Consider the following 18,379-nt stretch of genomic DNA (forward strand, 5'->3'; position numbering starts at 1 on the left):
AACACCAGCTATTTGTATTCAAGAGTATTGATTATAATTCAAAATGGCCAGAATCTATGTATAAAACTATTTTATCCGGATAAGTTGCAGAAAAACCTGATTTCACACCTGACCCTATCATTCAATCCGCTTCAGGTAACTTAAGAGTACAGTATTCAAAAATAGTAGGAACTTGATTTTAGAGGTAAGCGGAAAAATTGTTTTCATTACTGGATCTTGAGGGTATAGTTTTCTACCGTGAATCGCAAGTCAGTCCCATCTGTAAAAAGTAGGCAATGAGAAAATGAGCTGTGAAGTTTTCAAACTCGTTTTCCGTACGAATATTAAAACAATTCCAGAGGATTGTAACATGTTAAAATCTTAATGAAACTTTCACAATTGCTTTTCACTACGATATGTTTCCGAGAAAAAAAATATAAAGATGATCAAAACCAATTTAATTTTTGTGTTACACGGTGCGAAGATTTGTAGTGGGAAAGATATGCGGTTACTTTTCATTATGGGACAATTTGAAATACTCATAAAACTTCCATTTTCTCTAAACTTTCGAAAAATTATGAAACGCACTTCAAATCATGCCATTACTATTACCATTGAACACAGCGAGCACGTCTCGCAGCGGTATAAATCAAATCATGTACGGAGGGAAATTGGAATAAGATCTCTGATAACTCTGGCTTACCGTTTTATCCTTAAGCATTCCTACCCTACAGTTGAGGATTGCTTCCGTTGACAAATGGTAGCCCACTTGCAGTGCTCCGGAGGTCACGTTGAGTGGCTCTTCGAAAAATGGACCCCAATGTCGCTCGTGATGATGCTTGGACTGATAAGGCATCGAATGAATAATCCTATGTCGAATATCTGGTAAAGTAGGTACTAGTACTGTAATGATAAATCACCAAATTAGTTGCTGCAGGACGTTCAGAAGCATTCGCTTTGGCAGCCATCAATCTTACATGGTCGAAAAGTTGTGAACTTTATGCTATAGTTGGTTTTGTATTGATCCATCGATGTTGGCACCACAGCACCAGTGGCTTTCGATAGTTCTGCAGTAGTACTCGGTAAACCCGTCGTAGGTGTGGACTGCAATAGTGCCGCTGCCTCGTGTTGCTGTTGAGGTGTAGAGGACTTTTCCTGGTGCTGTTCCGGGATTGTCACCGTGTCTGTCGTTGTCACATTTAGCAATATCTTCTCGGAGGACGACGACGACGGTGTCGACAATTTGCTACTGGAAGTGATTTGTTTAGAATATGGTACGTATTCTGTTGTTGTAGGATGTTCGGTTAACATGGTTTGTTCTCTCATATCTGAAATCACATAAAGAGGAAACATCATGTTCAGTCGTCACGTATCATCCGATTTCAAAATTGTACATGTGTCTGATGGTGAAGGATAGTTGAGAGAATGGTTTTTCGTGCAGGCTTCATCTTGAACAAACTGATTTTTGTGCACAAAATTGACTTGTCGGTGCCGTTCTGAATTTTCAATATAGGATGCAACTTTTCCTTCTGATATTAGTTTCAATCGAGTACGTGACTCTGAGCAAAATGAAAGAACATTTGCTCCCCAGTTGACGAAATTGTCAAGAGTATATCCTTCGAAAATTTGCAAATGGCCTTGGTATGTGGAACGTGCCAAACGCATCCAGATTTCAGAGATAACATTTTTGCCTCAAATCGTACCAAGACATATTCAGCTACAACACATTTTCCAGCCAAAATGTTGATTGTCACACAACCCACCAGCCTAGCAAATATTTTGCTGGAATAAGAGGTTAAAAAACCACTCTAAAGCTTATTTTATCGAAATAAATTGTTATTTAGCAACTGATGTTAATTGGAAATAGTATGCAGTAGTTACAATTCTCGATTGTGCTGATTTTGCCAGAATATCGTTTTCCCAATTCACCACCCTGTACTGGGAACCCAAGTCGGATAGTCGGTTCCGGATTTTTACGGATGTCCCGCACAGAAAGAAAAAACCATGTAAATTTCAGCGTAAAATCGTGCACATAAAGGTAATGCTAGATGTAATCTGGCATGGACTCTAACCGATTACGCGACAATTGGCATAAATTTACATGACGATGTGTCATGTAAATTTGCGACAAATCTGGCATTCCCTTTATGTGCACGATTTTACGCTGAAATTAACATGGATTTTACTTTCTGTGCGTGGGGTATGTTTGGAGGTCATTTGAGAGGATTCTGTGTCTGTGCGATGTTGTCAAATTGACGCCAAAATCAAATCGTAAAGGTTTTACGGAATTTCATTCGATTTTCGATTTTTTTTGACTGAAAATTTAATTTACTTTTAATGAAAAAATATTGCTGTTTGCTTTTTAAATACCGTTTTGACTCATATTCCGAACACTTAAGGCCAACCGTGACTTAAAATGCCACTGATAAGCATAAATTAGCAGATATTTGTGAAAATTTTAATTTCAACTCAAAGTCTAACAGTTAGCTGATGGTTACGCCGATAAAAATGTTCAATTAAACTTGTTTAGAGATGTTTTAACGTAAAAGTATGGAACAACATATTGATTCAAATGCCGAACACTGTGTCCAAACTGTCTCCCCTGCCCTTGGGTGATGGCATTGACGGTGATTAATCAAGTTGGCATTACATATTGTTGATATTGTGAAATTACTCTAATGTTTATTGATCGCGAAAATTAATCGTAATTATAACTTATAAAATGTAAGTTAATCTAGTAGTTTAAGTTATATAATGACATGTGTTTCAATGCTTAAATAAATTTTACACTTGATTTATCACACCTTCAGCATGAGTTTAGTTACTGTCGCATGATCTAACACCAGATAACTACGCGTAATGCTGGAGGGACCGGCAGGGCCTACTACCAGTCTCTACTAACACTGAAATCACTAACAAGACTGGTAAACCAACGATCACCTTCATCAGTAGCACTATTTCTAATACAGTCGTCTCTCCCTTACTCGATATTGAAGGGACCATCGAGTTAGGGAGGTATCGAGTTACAGAACACAAATCCTGTGCAAATGCGATTCTAGGGACCATCGAGTTAGCCATGAGGACCAACTTTTACTATGGTTCTCTAACTCGATATCGAGATGCGGAATATCGAGTGGGGGAGAGTTGGCTGTAGTAGTATTAGTTCAATATACACAAGTCGTTTTCAATAGTCCACGAGGCGCAAGAGTGGGTGCGGGTGGTCTCTGCGTCTCACACATAGATGAAAATGAAAATAGACTTTTATATTAGGTTTACTAACAACGTAGTAATACTTACCTTGGTATAAGACCAATACTGTGGGTTGCCCTAATTCAGCGCATCGCCTAAATCCGATGCCCATACCGCTATTTGTTTTTTTTTTTGTATATTCATAATTGCAATTAAAAACATCATTAACAATAATTTCCAATGTTTAAGAAATATTCCAAAATGTGCTGATTTACGGCATTCTACAATATTGCGTTATCTAGTAAGGTTGTAGCGGAATTAGAGAAGTATTACTGATATATGTATAATAATTAGAAAACTAATGGCGCTGTTGTTACTGAAATGTTTCATTTTTTACTGTCTTTTATAAAATAATATAATATTTTTGAACAGAATGCTGTAATTTATAACTTATTTAATTCTCTAAACATTTTTGCACTACCTTGCATCCACACCAACACTGGCGACATTAGCGTTCTTTGGGTAGTATTTCTGTTATGTAGTAGTAACCTCTACCGTTTTTATTCTAACGATCATAACATAATTATCGTGAGCGTAGTAGTGGAAATAACATAGAAGTAGCTTTTGTATTTGTAGTTAAGGTACCATGGTATTAGTTGAATCCTGTCCTTTGGTTCAGAATGGGGTACAGGCGCGTTCTGCCAACTCGGCAGAACAGAGGCAGATTTCTTGTGTGAACAAGTTACAACATGGACGTTCTAAAGTGCCAGAATGAAGTGTTGGGCTTGTGGGGAGCACTTGAAGATGGAGTGGAAGGTCATTACTTTGCGTTCGTGCTATACTTCTCCTTATCTATAAAATTATATACAATAACTGACCCTTAGCTTAACTATTTAAATTATCAGTTGCAAATACAATAATCTTTTTGAGCTTACTAACATGTCGTCGCGTTAATTTCATCATAATGGTCTTTTATCTACATTCGTCGAACCATTCTGAATGGCCGTTGTGAGAATATCACCAAGAACTTCTCACATGCAATAAAGCTGGATTGTCCTACATTGGAACATTAAGATTTTTGCTCTTTCGGATAAATTTATGTGGTTCATAATCAGTTTCAGGGATTGTTGTCGTGGGAATCCAAAGAACGAATTTTGTATGACTTCAGTGTAGGCCAATACTGCAATAAAGCATGTTACAATCACTAACATTTCTCTCTCTATCCTTGTTTTCATATTTAACCCGCCACTACCACGAGCAACAGCGTAATGGCCGAGGAAACATGGATACGGGAACGAGCGTCGGAACCAACGGACCAACGAAGGATTGCAGCAACCTCCAGCTAAATGAGAGAAGTATCCAATATAACAGTCTAATTTGGTTCAGACTTAAACAACAATTTAACATTGTTCCCTCCCCTTGGTTAAGCGACAATGCCGCGATGGGAGGGCATAATCCATTAGCCCATATGATGGAAACCAAAGGCGTAACCTGTAGTGGTGGTATCACATTTTGGCATTTTTTGCTTAAAGCCGCGTCATAATTTATATGGCATAGACGCAATAACATCTCGGATGTGATCCGACGGACATTCTGCGGCATTGATAGAATTTATGCCCATTTCAAATGATTAATCTATTCGAAGTGGACATTAATACTATTGGTGATGTTCCGTTTGCCTTTTGCTAACCAGAATGATCCGTAGCCACTCTTACTATTAGCTAGCTAGACACATCGTTATCATATACGACGTAGGGAATACTTAGGAACTCTTAGGAAAATGACTAGTAGATTCACTGAGTAGAAATAAGTGGCGACAATCTTATTTTAATATGGTTTTTACATTGCCATAATAAGAAATACCTCATTTGTAACAGCGGTATAAATAATCTAATTCCAGCTTCATTTTCGCAAAATTTACAAGTAGAAAGTAGGCGTTGTGAAGCATTGCATTTGCCACCGAAAAGTGAATCTTGTAGGAGACTGTAATAGAAGCCCAAGGTAACTTTACTCTTCAATATTCACTATAAAAATGACTATGGAAATTAAGACGCTGAGATCGATCATTAGGGTACACTTGCTAGTTTCGAAAAATTGTTGAATAGATAAGGAAAGCGACTTTTTTTTTAAGGATATATGAACGTAATGACCACTGAATACTTTTGACAACAAATAATTAAATTAACTAGAACTACTACTAAACAGCCTAATTTTGTTACGACTTGACAACAATTGACATTTAAGACTCCAAGCTTACGTAAAAGACAGGAGTAATCAGAATAGCACTTGAATGACAAATTATTCAAAACCATTTCGACTAGACAGTATTAATAATGACACTACTACACTACTATTTCAAACAAATTCTGATGGAGCTGCTGATTTTCACAATGCTTCCTTTTCTCAGAAGCAAGGGAATATGGGTATTTTTCAAAAACTACCACGTCACAATACTAATAAAAAACAGTGTTCATGTGGGCGCCATTGCCTAGTCCGTCTGAGTATTGGTCCTGGTAGAGGGGAAACTTGGCAAAAGCCAGACCGAGGGTTCAGCCTTGACAAGTTAAGCTGTCAGGCAGCTCCAACTGAATACCATACAAAAAAAAAAAATGCCGAACACTGTGTCCAAACTGTCTCATTTTCCGAACACCTTGATTCAAATTCCGAACAGCACGAATAAATCGTGTTCAAATGTATAATTTCGCAAATAAATTTATCTGAGCTAGATTTATGGACCTTGAACTAGAGAATCATCACTACTTCCGAGCTATAAAATAGATTGAAAGACGTAAAAAGTGAATTTCAATTGACTGCCTTTTCCTGGTGATTGGATGACATATTTCAGCGAAACATTTCAACCGATTCGCCATACATAAACCGAGTGTTGGGAATATGAGTCTGTTCGGAATTTGAGACAAACGGTACAAATTTAAAGGAGGGTGTTTCTTATCGGGGAGGGTTTATTGTGAACAAAGGTAAAACTAAACGTAAAATTTTGAAACTACATTCGCATATATCACAGGATCAGTTCTACAAGAATCTTTACTTTTTTCGGTAAAGATTTGCAAGAATAGGCCTACTATGTTGCACATTGATTAGTTGGGAATGATGGAGCCCTGGTGCCCCGAATTCTATAATTTTTAAAACTATTTTTCAAGTTTAAAAAAATCGATGCGCTCAAAAAATCTTTTAATTAAAAACCTACGAAAAATTTATTTTTTTTTAATACTGTTTGCCTATGAAGCGAATTTCAAAGAAATTACTGATAGATTTCCGGACTGAAAAATGACTGCTGAAGCCAATCGAATAAATTTGTGCAGAAATATGATGTTTGATTAAATTAAGTTAGTTTCAATTTTGAAAATGACGAAAATCCCATATTTTCATACTATTTGCCAATAAATCAAAATTTAATGCGATGGCATCTTTTTTCGTCGCTATAAATTTTATTAAAGAAGTCTGGTGAACATGTTTGGTCAGAAAATAAAATTGTTGAGTGCATTCAAAATTTGTTTTATTACAAAAACTACGAAAAGCCTTTTCTAAACATTTGCCTGCATATCAAATTAAAAAAAAAATACGACTTCCACGCTCCCCGACAAACATTCCGGATCAATTTTAAAGTAATTTTTCACTGATTTATTAGTGAACAATGGAATTGTATTTTTTTTTGCCATAGATTGTGTTCTAGTTTGTAGCTGGTAATAATTGTCAAACTAGAATGAGATACATCATAGGAATCTACAGTGAGATACATCATCGGAAAATAAAACTTGTAACTTCTGACATAAATCAGCTAATAGAAGTGCATTGAAAATTTATGGCTGAAAAAGAAAGTTTTTTATTATACTTACTTTTTTTACTAGAATTACGAAAATAGTATTTCCGTAACTGTTTGTTTTTTAGCCAAAATTCAATGCAATGACTCGTGAATTCGTTTATTTTTGTCCAAACATCTTATCCAAACAAACTTAGGTCGAACCAACAACATGTCATCACTTTGAGTTTTGATTTAAAGTGAAAAAGGTTGACTAATAGGATGCTTCCTAGATTTTGAGGTAAAATAAATTTTGAGTGGTATCTTAAATTTATTTCTTGCTCCATGTTCACATGTTCACTAGCCATCTAAAAGCAAACTCTTCTCCAAAAAAATACAGCATTGCTCTGCATTTTGATTTACAGACTAACAGGCTAAAACCTTTAGTCTTTGTAGCTTTATTTCTGCTCTAACGCGTTGACTAGACTTTAACAATCAATGCATTGTCGAAAAATACATGTAATTGCCATGAATTAAGATGTACAGGCAAACATATAAAAAAGATTTTAAGTGGTTTTAAGTAAAAGAAATTTTGAGTGTTTTCCAAAATTTCTATTTTTGCTCAAACATATGCCTTAGACTTCTAGAATGAAATCTAGGTCGAAAAAATTTGAATGTGATCGTTTCAAGTTTAGATTTACTAGCAAATAAATTAAACATTGAGAGTTTTCTCGATTTTTAGAAAATAAATTTTAAGTGTAATTTGAAATTTTTGTTCTACCCCAAACTAAACCTCTTCTTCTTTCTGGCATTACGTCCCCAGCTCTGTCCCAGCCTGCTTCTCAGCTTAGTGTTCTTATGGGAAGTCGAGAAAATTTTCAACACGAAAAGATCCTCGACCGGTGGAATTCGAACCCTCGACCCTCAGCTTGGTCTTGCTGAATAGCTGCACGTTTACCGCTACGGCTATCTGGGCTCCTCTTAACTAAACTAAACTTCTATATGCAAATAAATACAAAACATATATGTAATCGCTTTGAATTTCGATTTATAGGCCAATAAGTTCAAAACTTGGGTTTCTTGTAGTTTTTTCAACCCGTATCGGCCTGAGTGAAATCAAAAATACTAAAACTCTAACCGCTCAGCGAATACTTAACAGATTCAAATAATATTTTGTCAGTACACACTAAGCTCTTACGGTGAATTTCACCGTAATCTCAACAGTTGAACAGTTCGGTGAAATATAACACCGTTACTTCGTCGGAAATTAACGGATTCCGGTGTTTTTTTACCGAATACTGTAAAAATTTACCGTACTCCGTTAATTTATTCTACTGAACTGTTCAGCTGTTGAAATTTCACAGGAATCCGTAAAATAATTTAAGTGTGTATACTGGCTCACATATCTAGTTTCTAGAAGTGGCCAGAGGAACTCGGGAATATTCATGTGGCCGGAGTTATTTCAGTGGGTCACTGGGTCAAATCGGGTAGGAAAAAGTGATTTTTTGGGTCATGTCAAGTTAGCTTTATTTGTTTGTAATGGCAGTCATTTTAATTTGCATAAATCATTAAGATCTGACAATCAACATCTCAAATGAAGAGTTTTTCACCGTTTAGAGAGTACCAGATGTGACTACTCGGACTTAATGCCCGGAAAAACCGGCTATAGATTTGTTGAATATTAAACCGTTTCAATTCTCTTGAAGTAGAGATCAAACATAGTTCACTGAAATGCGTTACCATAATCTTGACACAGATGTCAAGATACAAATTGACCACTTTATCGTAAATTTGAGGCGCCCGGGAACCCAAAAATGATTATTCATTAGGAGGATTAAACAAATGCAGGACATACGGTTATCCAATTCAATCATTTCTCAAAAATTTTACGCTGATGCGTTTTACTTAAAACTCCTTGATGACCACATTATAGACGATTCCGGAAATTATCTGTTACTTGAAATTTGCCTACCTACAGGGGTACAAAACCACAACACCCAGCCACAAGAACATTTCCGAAATCCTCTGGCCACATTTAGAAACAAGATATGTTAGCCAGTATATTGACAAAAAAAAAATATTTAAATCCGTTTAGTATTTGTTGAGCGGTGAGAGTTTAAGTATTTTTGCTTTCACTCAGGCCTATACGGGTTGACCAAAAAAAAAATTGAGTGTATTCAAAAATTTCTCTTTCTGCTCTTGTGCAATCAAATTTATCACTAAGGACTACATGTTATTGCTTTGCAATTCGATTTAAGCGCATACAGTTATACAAAATTTTCAATGTTTATTTTCGGTAAAACTAATTGTGAGTGTTTTCATCATTTACTATTTCCTCTCAATAATGGTCACTGAATTTTTACACGTTTGTTCATGCCAAAAAAATTATACCATTGCTTTACATATTGATTTTAAGGCAAAGAGGCTGAAAATCTAAAGTTTCTCTTCGATTTTTAGGAAAAAATGTTTTATATGAGCAAAAAAAAAAAATATTTTTGTACAACAAAAAAAAAACAAGTTTTCAACCTTTGGTGTTTTATTCATGTCGAGTGAAGAATAAGAAAATTATTTTGAGTGAAAAAATCTGGCGGCCATCTTGAATTTTGACGCCATCTTGATTTTAAGTAGAAGAATGAATTTTTCACCTTGATAGCGATCAGCATGTCGAATTTAGAGGCAACCAATAAAAAAAAGGTTACGTATACTCTTCTTCTTATTATTCTTAATTTTCCTGACGTTACGTCCCTACTGGAACCGAGCCTGATACTCAGTTACAAATCCAGGTTAGAGCGGTTCCACGCCAAATCGGTAAACGATGAAACTCGACTACCTTGGATTCAAATGGAATTTTGCACATAGTTTCGATATAATAGAATAAGTTGTTTCCACTGGAGGAGAGACCATTTAAAATCAAGAGTACACGGAGAACAAAATATAGTGTTCGTAATCATTTTTCCGGTCAATATAACTATATTTTAAGGTTAATTTGGAGATAACTAAAAATATAGTTGAATTGACACTATATTGTTAAACATAACTATACCATATAGTTGTTGATAACTATATTTTTGATTGAATTTACAAACGTCAAACGTCAAAATTTAACTATATTTTTGTTGACTCAAAGTGAATTTTATTGAGTTTACAATATTTTGCAATGTTTACTCAGCATTTTGTTCTGCTTTATCAACATATCTGAAAAGATTCGGTGCTGCTTTATCGATCTAAAAAAAAATATGCAAAAATGAAAACAAAGGGCGAGTCGACAAACTTGATATGTGGTCTCCTGCGACAAACTTGATATGTGGTCTCCTGCGTGAGAGGTGGTCATCTTAGCACCTACACTATTCCTTGCAAGTTAGAAGTAAGTAGATTTGTGAGCATGACTTGAATTCTAGGGAGATGAATGTTTCCGAATAGTGATAATTATCAAAATTATAATTGTTATAAGGACAAGTGGATAGCTCAATCAAAGAAGTGTGTTTATTTGATTTGACGTTAATTTAGTGTTGGCGTAAGTTAATTTTATTTCGAAACAACTATTTGTGCGTAGGTAAAAGTAAATGACAGGATTGTAATCTTAACATACAGAAATTCTTCTGCGTGTAACTTCTGATAAGGGCGTAAGTATTTTTAACGTAAAACAGTGACAAAAGTGCATTAATTTAGAATGAAAATCTCAAATTTTAAAGCAAAAAAAAAACATCCTTGATTTTCGGAGCCATAAAGTATCGTTTTAGTACCGCCCAACATGCATGTGAAAATTAGCGAAATTGAAAGATGAGAAACAGGCTTTGTTCTAATGTGGACGTAATGCCGAAACGCAGGTGTATTATTTCGAGGTTGGACAATCTGACGGCCATCTTGGATTTCGACGCCATCTTGGTTTTTAACAATTGAATAATTTTTTACCATCCCAGTGCTCATCATGTTGAATTATGAGGCCATTAAAAAAACAATCAGATTCTATCTTTCTTATCTTATTTCAGCTGTTCAACTGATTGTTCATTTCTATCAATGGTTTTAGACCAAATAAATGAAAGAAGAATCATTCAGGTAGCAAATAAGCGTTAAAAAACCATATTTGATAATTTGTTTTCAAAGCTAGTTAAGCTGAGGGACTGGCTTTGTTCCAGTTGGGAGGTTAAGTCAGGAAAAAGAAGAATAAGTGTAACGGTAGCATTAAAATGCAACATGGTGAGTACTAACAAAGTGAAAACTCATTCTATTACTTAAAACCAAGATGGCGTCAAAATCCAAGATTGCCGCCATGATTTTTTCAGAATATTATTTTTCTTATTCTTTACTTGACTCGAACAAAACACCAAAGGTTGAAAACTTGTTTCTTTGTTGTACAAAAATAGATTTTTTGTATTGATTGCACTCGCTATATACGTCAAAATCGTAGAACATGATTTAGAAAATCGTTCATTTGATAGGGTAAATAACATTGCTCACCTAGTTTCTGTAGCCTATCTTACGCAATTTTTCCTCAGCTTTCTGATGGTGATCTCCGAATTAAAAACTAGCGGTGCGCTAATGGTGAAAAAACGATTTTTCTAACAAAATTCAAGATGGCGGCCAAATTCAAAATGGCCGCCAAATTTTTTTTTTGAAATTTAAATGAAAGCTATATCCTTTCTCTATACGATGCCTCTAAGTTTGCTGTGTATTCCGAGCGAAATATGAGACATATCCCATGAAGAAATACCCAATATTTATCAAAAAATGGGCTTTTTCGCAAATTGTTCAGCTAGCTGGCGTACGACGGGTCCACCAATTTGAGAAAAAAAGAAAGGACCACCCTTAAGTTTTATCGAAAACTAGCGATCAGTGACATAAAATTGGAATTCTAACGATGGGTGCCGATGGCGGCCTGGTTTCAGCGAGAATTGCTCATATGTAATTAAAAAAAACTATATCTACTTAAATGTGTTTGTTGGACATGTACGAGCAAATTTATACTGAAGAAGCTAGATATCATCGCCAAGAATTTTGATTTACATTTAAACAGATTTGAAACCTAAAATGCTTCGTAGTTTTTTGAGTAAAACAAATTTTGAGTGGTATCAATAATTTAGATTTCCACCCAAAAATCTTCACTGAACTACTTTAGTCAAATTGCTGTCAGTGAAACTACATGTCATCGCTTTGAATTTTATTTTATAAGCAAGCAGTTTCAAGTTTCAAAGAACGAGTGTTTATTATTATTATTTTTTAGTAAAATAAATTTTGAGTGTAATCAAAAAACTTTATTTCTGCTAAAACGATTTCCCTGCATTTCTACAATAACTTTCATGGCGAAAAAAAGATATGCCATCGCTTTGAATTTCATTTTATTGTCGAATGTATTTTCCATAATGCTTGGAAGTGTCTATTGCTAAATAACTATGGTTAGATGCTTTTATTTCAAGACAATTAAAATGGACGACGATCTTGAATGATGATCGGTTCCATTGCTGAAAGAATTTTTGAAATCACTTCGAAAACAACAGAGATATGCATGGTCAAAGTAGGATTTATGAATTTTCCAGGGGGTTGGATGTGTAGATACCCGACCAAAACCACATAACAAGATTATAACACATTCCTATCAGCAGCAGTTAAAAATAACAGAAGTTGATATAATTTTGTTATCAAGATAGCTTTGTTCTCATCTTGTTGTATTTTTAGTAACACATTTATAACAAAAAACAACGTATAAGTTTATTTCAAATAACATCCGATGTCATAAACAGTAACGTAGTTTGCAATAATTTCGTTATTTTGTAACATCCTTGCAACTCATTCTGTAATAATTTTGATATAATTATAATAGGGTTTGTTATGTTTTAGTTTAATTTGGTGCAAATTTTGCACCAAAAGCATGACCTTTCTAGAGATATCAAAAACCGATGGATGTCATATTTGAATCGTCCCATAGGAGGCTGGGCGTTAACGGGTTAAGACAATCAATTTTGAAACTGTTATAACTAAAAATGGGTAAATATTTCGACACAGCAAAATAATTTCCAATATGTTGAAGGTTCACTGTATGGTATTTATTTTGTTTCAGCTGCTATTATTTTTCTGGAAAGTTTGATTATACCACTAAGGTCGAACTTTTGCCCTTACTCTATGTAAGGCCAATGCAAATTATTGAAACACGATCAATTTTTTCGTCGAGTGCTTCCGGATACATACAATTTAATTCTTTTCTCAAAAAGTTGTAACCATTTTAGCAAAATTTCGCCTATCTAAATCATTTTGTCTATACCCTATACGATACACAGAAAAAAATATTTAAATTTCAATGTGATGTAAACTGAAGTCTACTGTAAAAATAAATCAAATTTGTGTGATGTAAATTTAAATTAATATACAGTGATACCTCCATGAGTCGATGTTCCATGACTCGATATCGACTCATGGAACCATACTAAAAACATAATTTCATAGTTACTATGATGGTCCTTAGAAGCAGCTTTCCAAAGAATTGCTGTTCCATGACTCGATATTTCCATGAGTCGATGGTCCCTTCAATATCGACTCATGGAGGTTTCACTGTACATTCAATTTTTGACTAAAAATGGTTGAGTATTACATGATCGTGTTAATTCAAAGTGAAATCAATTGAAATAATGGATTGGTCGTTGAAATATAGGTTTATTTTGATGCTCCAAATATGTGCATGAAAATAAACATAAATTTACAACATATTTTTAGCTGTGTAGTCTTAGAACACTATAGTGTCAAATAGATAATGTTCCACATGCGATGTAAAGCCAAAGTAACAAGATGATATACAAAATATTTTACACAGGCTAATAAAACCTAAAAATCTAGCACTTTCAAGGTGCTGTGAAATACATAGTGAGACAGATGTGCGTAAAAATTGGGTAGCGAGACACTTATGCGTAGAAATTCAACGTTGGGCAAATTGACTTGGTGTGCTTTTCACAGAGTCTTCGAACAATGTATGTTTTATGAAATTGTTTTCTAATAATATAGGTAAAAATAGACTATTTGGCTACAAAAACTCAATGATGACAAAACGTAACATGGGACAATTATGCGTTCAATGGCAGTAAACGTGGCAAAAATGGAAGAAAGCACGTTTCTTCTTCGGAATGCGCGCTTAATGTCGATAATCGTATCGAAATGAGCAATCAGTTTGACGCTTTAGACAAATTTTCCGTACACCAAACCGAATCAGTCTCCAACCCAGGCTCTTTGATTCAATTGAGGAAGCAAAGAGTACAGCCTATCGTGGTGAGTTATTCCAAATTTGGGGGATTCAGGCAGGAGATCTTGAACTCCATTAAGGGAATCAAAATTGAACGTTTGATCGAAGTCGTCTTGAAAGGTCTCTCAAGAGACTATAAGCCATCCAATGAGAAAAAAATGGAATAAATGATAAATTTGGATTTTCCCCAGTTCAAGTAATCTTTATGAACAAGAGAACTCAATCTGGCATTAATCGGAAAAGGCTTTCTAAAGAACATTATTTATTTCACCTTAACATTCATCATAAAACTTGAATATGGTCTCAAATCTCTTAGCGATAAGCATTTCCCAAACTGGGACCATTTTTGTAATCAAAGTCAGATATATATGATGTTAAACGCTTAAGGTGAAGATGAATCGAAGCCAAATTTCAAATTTTCAAGAGCACGGATCTGGAGAACCAAACATCCGTCGAAGCTGAAAACTTAATCGATTGGTCACTAGATGGTGATGACCAATCGATTAGGTTTTCAGCTCAGACGGATGTTTGGTTCTCCAGATCCGTGCTCTTGAAAATTTTAAGTTTGGCTTCGATTCATCTTCACCTTAAAGGTTCGCAATGTCTTATAAATGTTACGTAATTCATTCAATTTTGTTCGATTTATACTCCATTAGCAAAGTAACCCCAAAACAAAAAACCGAATTTCAATTATATGAAAAATTATACAGTTAACTCTCCCTTACTAGATATTTCGTATCTCGATATCGAGTTAGAGAACCACATTAAATGTTGATTTTCATGGCTAACTCGATGGCCCCTTGGGTCGCCGTTGCACTGATTTTATGTTCTGTAACTCGATACCTCCCTAACTCGATGGTCCCTTCAATATCGAGTTAGGGAGAGATGACTGTATATCCGTTCAAAATAAATCTTTTGGCAATCTATCATCTGCAATCGATTGCTAGAATGTCAGTAATTGTTTAACACTTCAGTCGTCGCGCTGTTGTATTTTGTACAACAGTGGTGAAAAAATCTCGCTTACCGTATACAACATTAGCGTGGTGGTTCAGTAGAAGCATTAACCTAAGAATGCTAATGTCGCTACTGTTCGTTTTACCAAAATCTAGTTTTCCACGCGCTGACAGCTTGAGTACCGGTCCTCAAAGTGTCAAATAAATTTTAAAATCATCCACTACAACATGGCATCGAACAACAATGAAAAGATACGGTTGAAGGTGATAATAAACTAATTCAGACTTGTGAGAAAAGCGCCATTAGCGTTCTACTACTAATATTTCTATTGGTGGTTCTGACGGTGGCAAACTGCGCGACGACTGAAAGGTTAAAAATATAAATTATAACTTTTTGAAACAGCATGCATAAATATTCAAGTTTTCTTCGGAAAAACTATCAAAGCTACTCCGTTTTACCGTATACTTTTTCGGAAGTTCATTCGCTCCATCATAAATTATGACATATAGCGACTTTTAGCCACAATATATTTCCACACAAAAGAAACACAAATTATGGCAGAAGCCCATTTTGTCTATTTCAAAACATTGCTGTCATAATATGATAAATTGCGTAGTCATAATTTTCAATTTCAATAAATTCTGATGAAAAGCAAACATTTTTCTCGCTCATTGTGGATTCTATGATTGAGTTAGATGATGATGATGATGAAATGATGATCAAGAGCTCATCGCGTACTTACCTATCATCGTCGTGAGCAGAAAGACAATAGTCGCGAAGGCGACATTGTTACATTGATGATGCAAGCAGTACGACGATGTCATCACAAAATATTTTACCTCTTCTACATTTTCCGCTTGAAGTTGAATTTATCACAATCACCGATGGCACATATTTCCTTATATAAAGTTTTCACTTGAACATCGTTCGTCGTTCCTTCTCAGCTTCAGCAGCATCCGATCGTGCCAACGTGGCAGGAATGGAACTTTTCTTCGTGGCATCTTTTGAATTTGCCTGTCATCGTTGTGGCACACTTTCTGCACTTCCTGACTGGTATTCGACTTCACTTACTGTAATTGAATTTAATATCTATACAGCTCATTTTTCTCGGTAACCATGCACTTTCCTTTTCCCCGGTTTTGGATGGCATCTTGAGTTATATTTATTGTTCTCTATCATCCACTACACTGAATTTCGCTCGAACTTCATTTTGTTCTGTTCTGCACGTATAACCACTCCTCCTCCCAGCCTTTCAGTTCTTGTGGTGAGGTTTACGTCCTTCGTGATGGTTTATCCATATCATTTCCTTTTTCCGTCTGTGGGTGTGGGCGTTGAGCTATAAGCATTGAAGTGGCGTTATGATTTAATCTTGAAATGTCACATTTCCGTGAAGACCAGCGAACCGAATTGTGTCGCGTGCTACTCGTTTGACAACGGCAATTTCACGAAATGCAATTCTTTGTGAAATGGAAATGCTTAACCGTCGAAAGGAACTATCCAGGAATGCTGCTCTGCGAGTCATAAGCGGCTTAAATGACAGCGCTCACCAGCTGTCCCAGAGTGGATTTTTTTTATTTAATTCTCCACAATAGAAACGGGAAAAAGAGACATCAATTTAAAGTTGTTTGAATCGTGTTATTTTTATTTGAATTACATCTAGTTCAGTGGAATGTACATTTGTCCAAAATTGTCAATAACGTCTGAACTAAGTGTTTAACTTTCAGGGATACATTGGCACACATATAAATAGTCTAATTCAGTAGAGTTTACGTGAGTTTCGTCTCCTTTTAAACCTTCTTATGATCCTAAAAAAAGATACTCAAAAGGGTTTGTAGGGGGGTCTGTAGCCTTGAGGTTATGCTTTCGCTTCATAAGCGGAAGGTCATGGGTTCGATTCCCAGCCCCTCCACAAAAAAACCCGTCCAGCCACCAGAAGACGCCTCACGGAGGACCGTGCTTTGGGGAGCACATCCATCCTCCGTCAGTATCAGATGGTGACTGAGACAAACTGACCCTCTTCGCAGGCATCTAGCCTCACTAACAGCAGAGCTCTCTCCTACCTGCTCGGTGTGAGAGTAAAAGAGTAGGAAAAAGTGAAAGTAAGATGTAAATATAGATAAGTTGAAAATAAATCTGTATCGGTAAAGAAGAAGCTACAGATCAACTGGTTCCGGCACAGTAGTGGCCACGAGCACAGAGTGCCTTAAAAAAAAGGATTTGTAGACCGATAGTGTATTGTCCGATTTTAGTTCTGTTGGGCTTCCATGAAAGGTACACTTATCTCGTTTCAGACACAAAAAAATCATGTTAAGGAATTAAAATCTTCGCCCTCGATAACGTGGAGGAATCATTCAGAATGATTTATTTCATATGCTTTTCTGAGATCATAAGTGTCCGTAATATGAATCAAAACGGTTCACGTGGTTGTGTGCGAATGTAAAAATATGAATCAAACGCTTACAAACTCCAACATTCTTGTACAAGTACACGAATGCCAAATGAAAACACAATCAACCAGGATTACTTCAAAGCTTATGATATTTACGAACTGCCGAAGCAAACCATCGAGCCCTCGGAAATTTCGCGAGTATAATTGAATTTCCCATTTAAAGCTTGTGCTGACGCGAAAACCACTTGGGAGCAAAATCCTCCAATTAGGAACGATAATTCCGTTTGGAATATTCCTCATGCATAATCAATTTCTACAGAATAGTCGGCATTGGCGTGGTTCTCTTTCTTCATTAGCCGGCAAACCGGTTGAACCGTTTCAAAAGAATTTCCGCAATTCAGCTCGAGAGCTTTCCAGTTGAATAGTTCTGCAGCGAGGAATCAGATAAGCACGTATGCATTTAATCAGGAGTGCACTTTCCGGAACAATACGCCCCCCTGTCACAACAAAAGCGCAACAACTCATCTCAAAAGTACCTAGGGGGACACGGGGTAAAGTGCGCCACCCGGGAAAGGAGTGTCACCTTCAATTTCATAAAGTTAGCCAACGCTAAAATTGCAAAATATTATAGAAAATTCAGTCTAGAAAATTAAGTAAAAATAAATAAATAAGGTTTAGACATTTAATTTGATTTTATTTTTAGCAGTATATCTTAAGAAGCATGAAGGACATCACAATAAATTTAACTAAATAACATCAAAGTAAACCATCTAGAACATTCAAAAAGGTGGGTTCTTGTCCATAACGATAGGAATAATTGACCCACGTCTCGTTGAAAAATCTTATAATTTCTTACATCTAGGTGTTCTGTGTTATTAGACAACAC

General features: G+C 35.7%; 1 protein-coding gene across 6 annotated transcripts in view; it reads right to left on the reverse strand.

Moving 5' to 3' along the window:
• LOC5577100 overlaps positions 1–18,379 on the reverse strand; it is a 152,158-nt gene that overhangs the window by 44,027 nt on the left and 89,752 nt on the right. For 5 of the 6 annotated variants that reach the window (XM_021850004.1, XM_021850008.1, XM_021850005.1 and 2 more), the window contains exons 2-4: positions 15,847–16,440; positions 957–1,307; positions 683–882 (exon numbers count right to left, since the gene is read on the reverse strand). In XM_021850004.1, coding sequence (XP_021705696.1) covers positions 683–882; positions 957–1,307; positions 15,847–15,928 — 633 coding nt within the window. In that variant the 5' untranslated portion in view covers positions 15,929–16,440. The remainder of the gene's footprint in view (positions 1–682; positions 883–956; positions 1,308–15,846; positions 16,441–18,379) is intronic. The other variant, XM_001663139.2, reaches the window with a different exon arrangement.

This window comes from Aedes aegypti, chromosome 3, assembly GCF_002204515.2.
Source record: "Aedes aegypti strain LVP_AGWG chromosome 3, AaegL5.0 Primary Assembly, whole genome shotgun sequence".
In the NCBI taxonomy this organism is placed as follows: domain Eukaryota; kingdom Metazoa; phylum Arthropoda; class Insecta; order Diptera; family Culicidae; genus Aedes; species Aedes aegypti.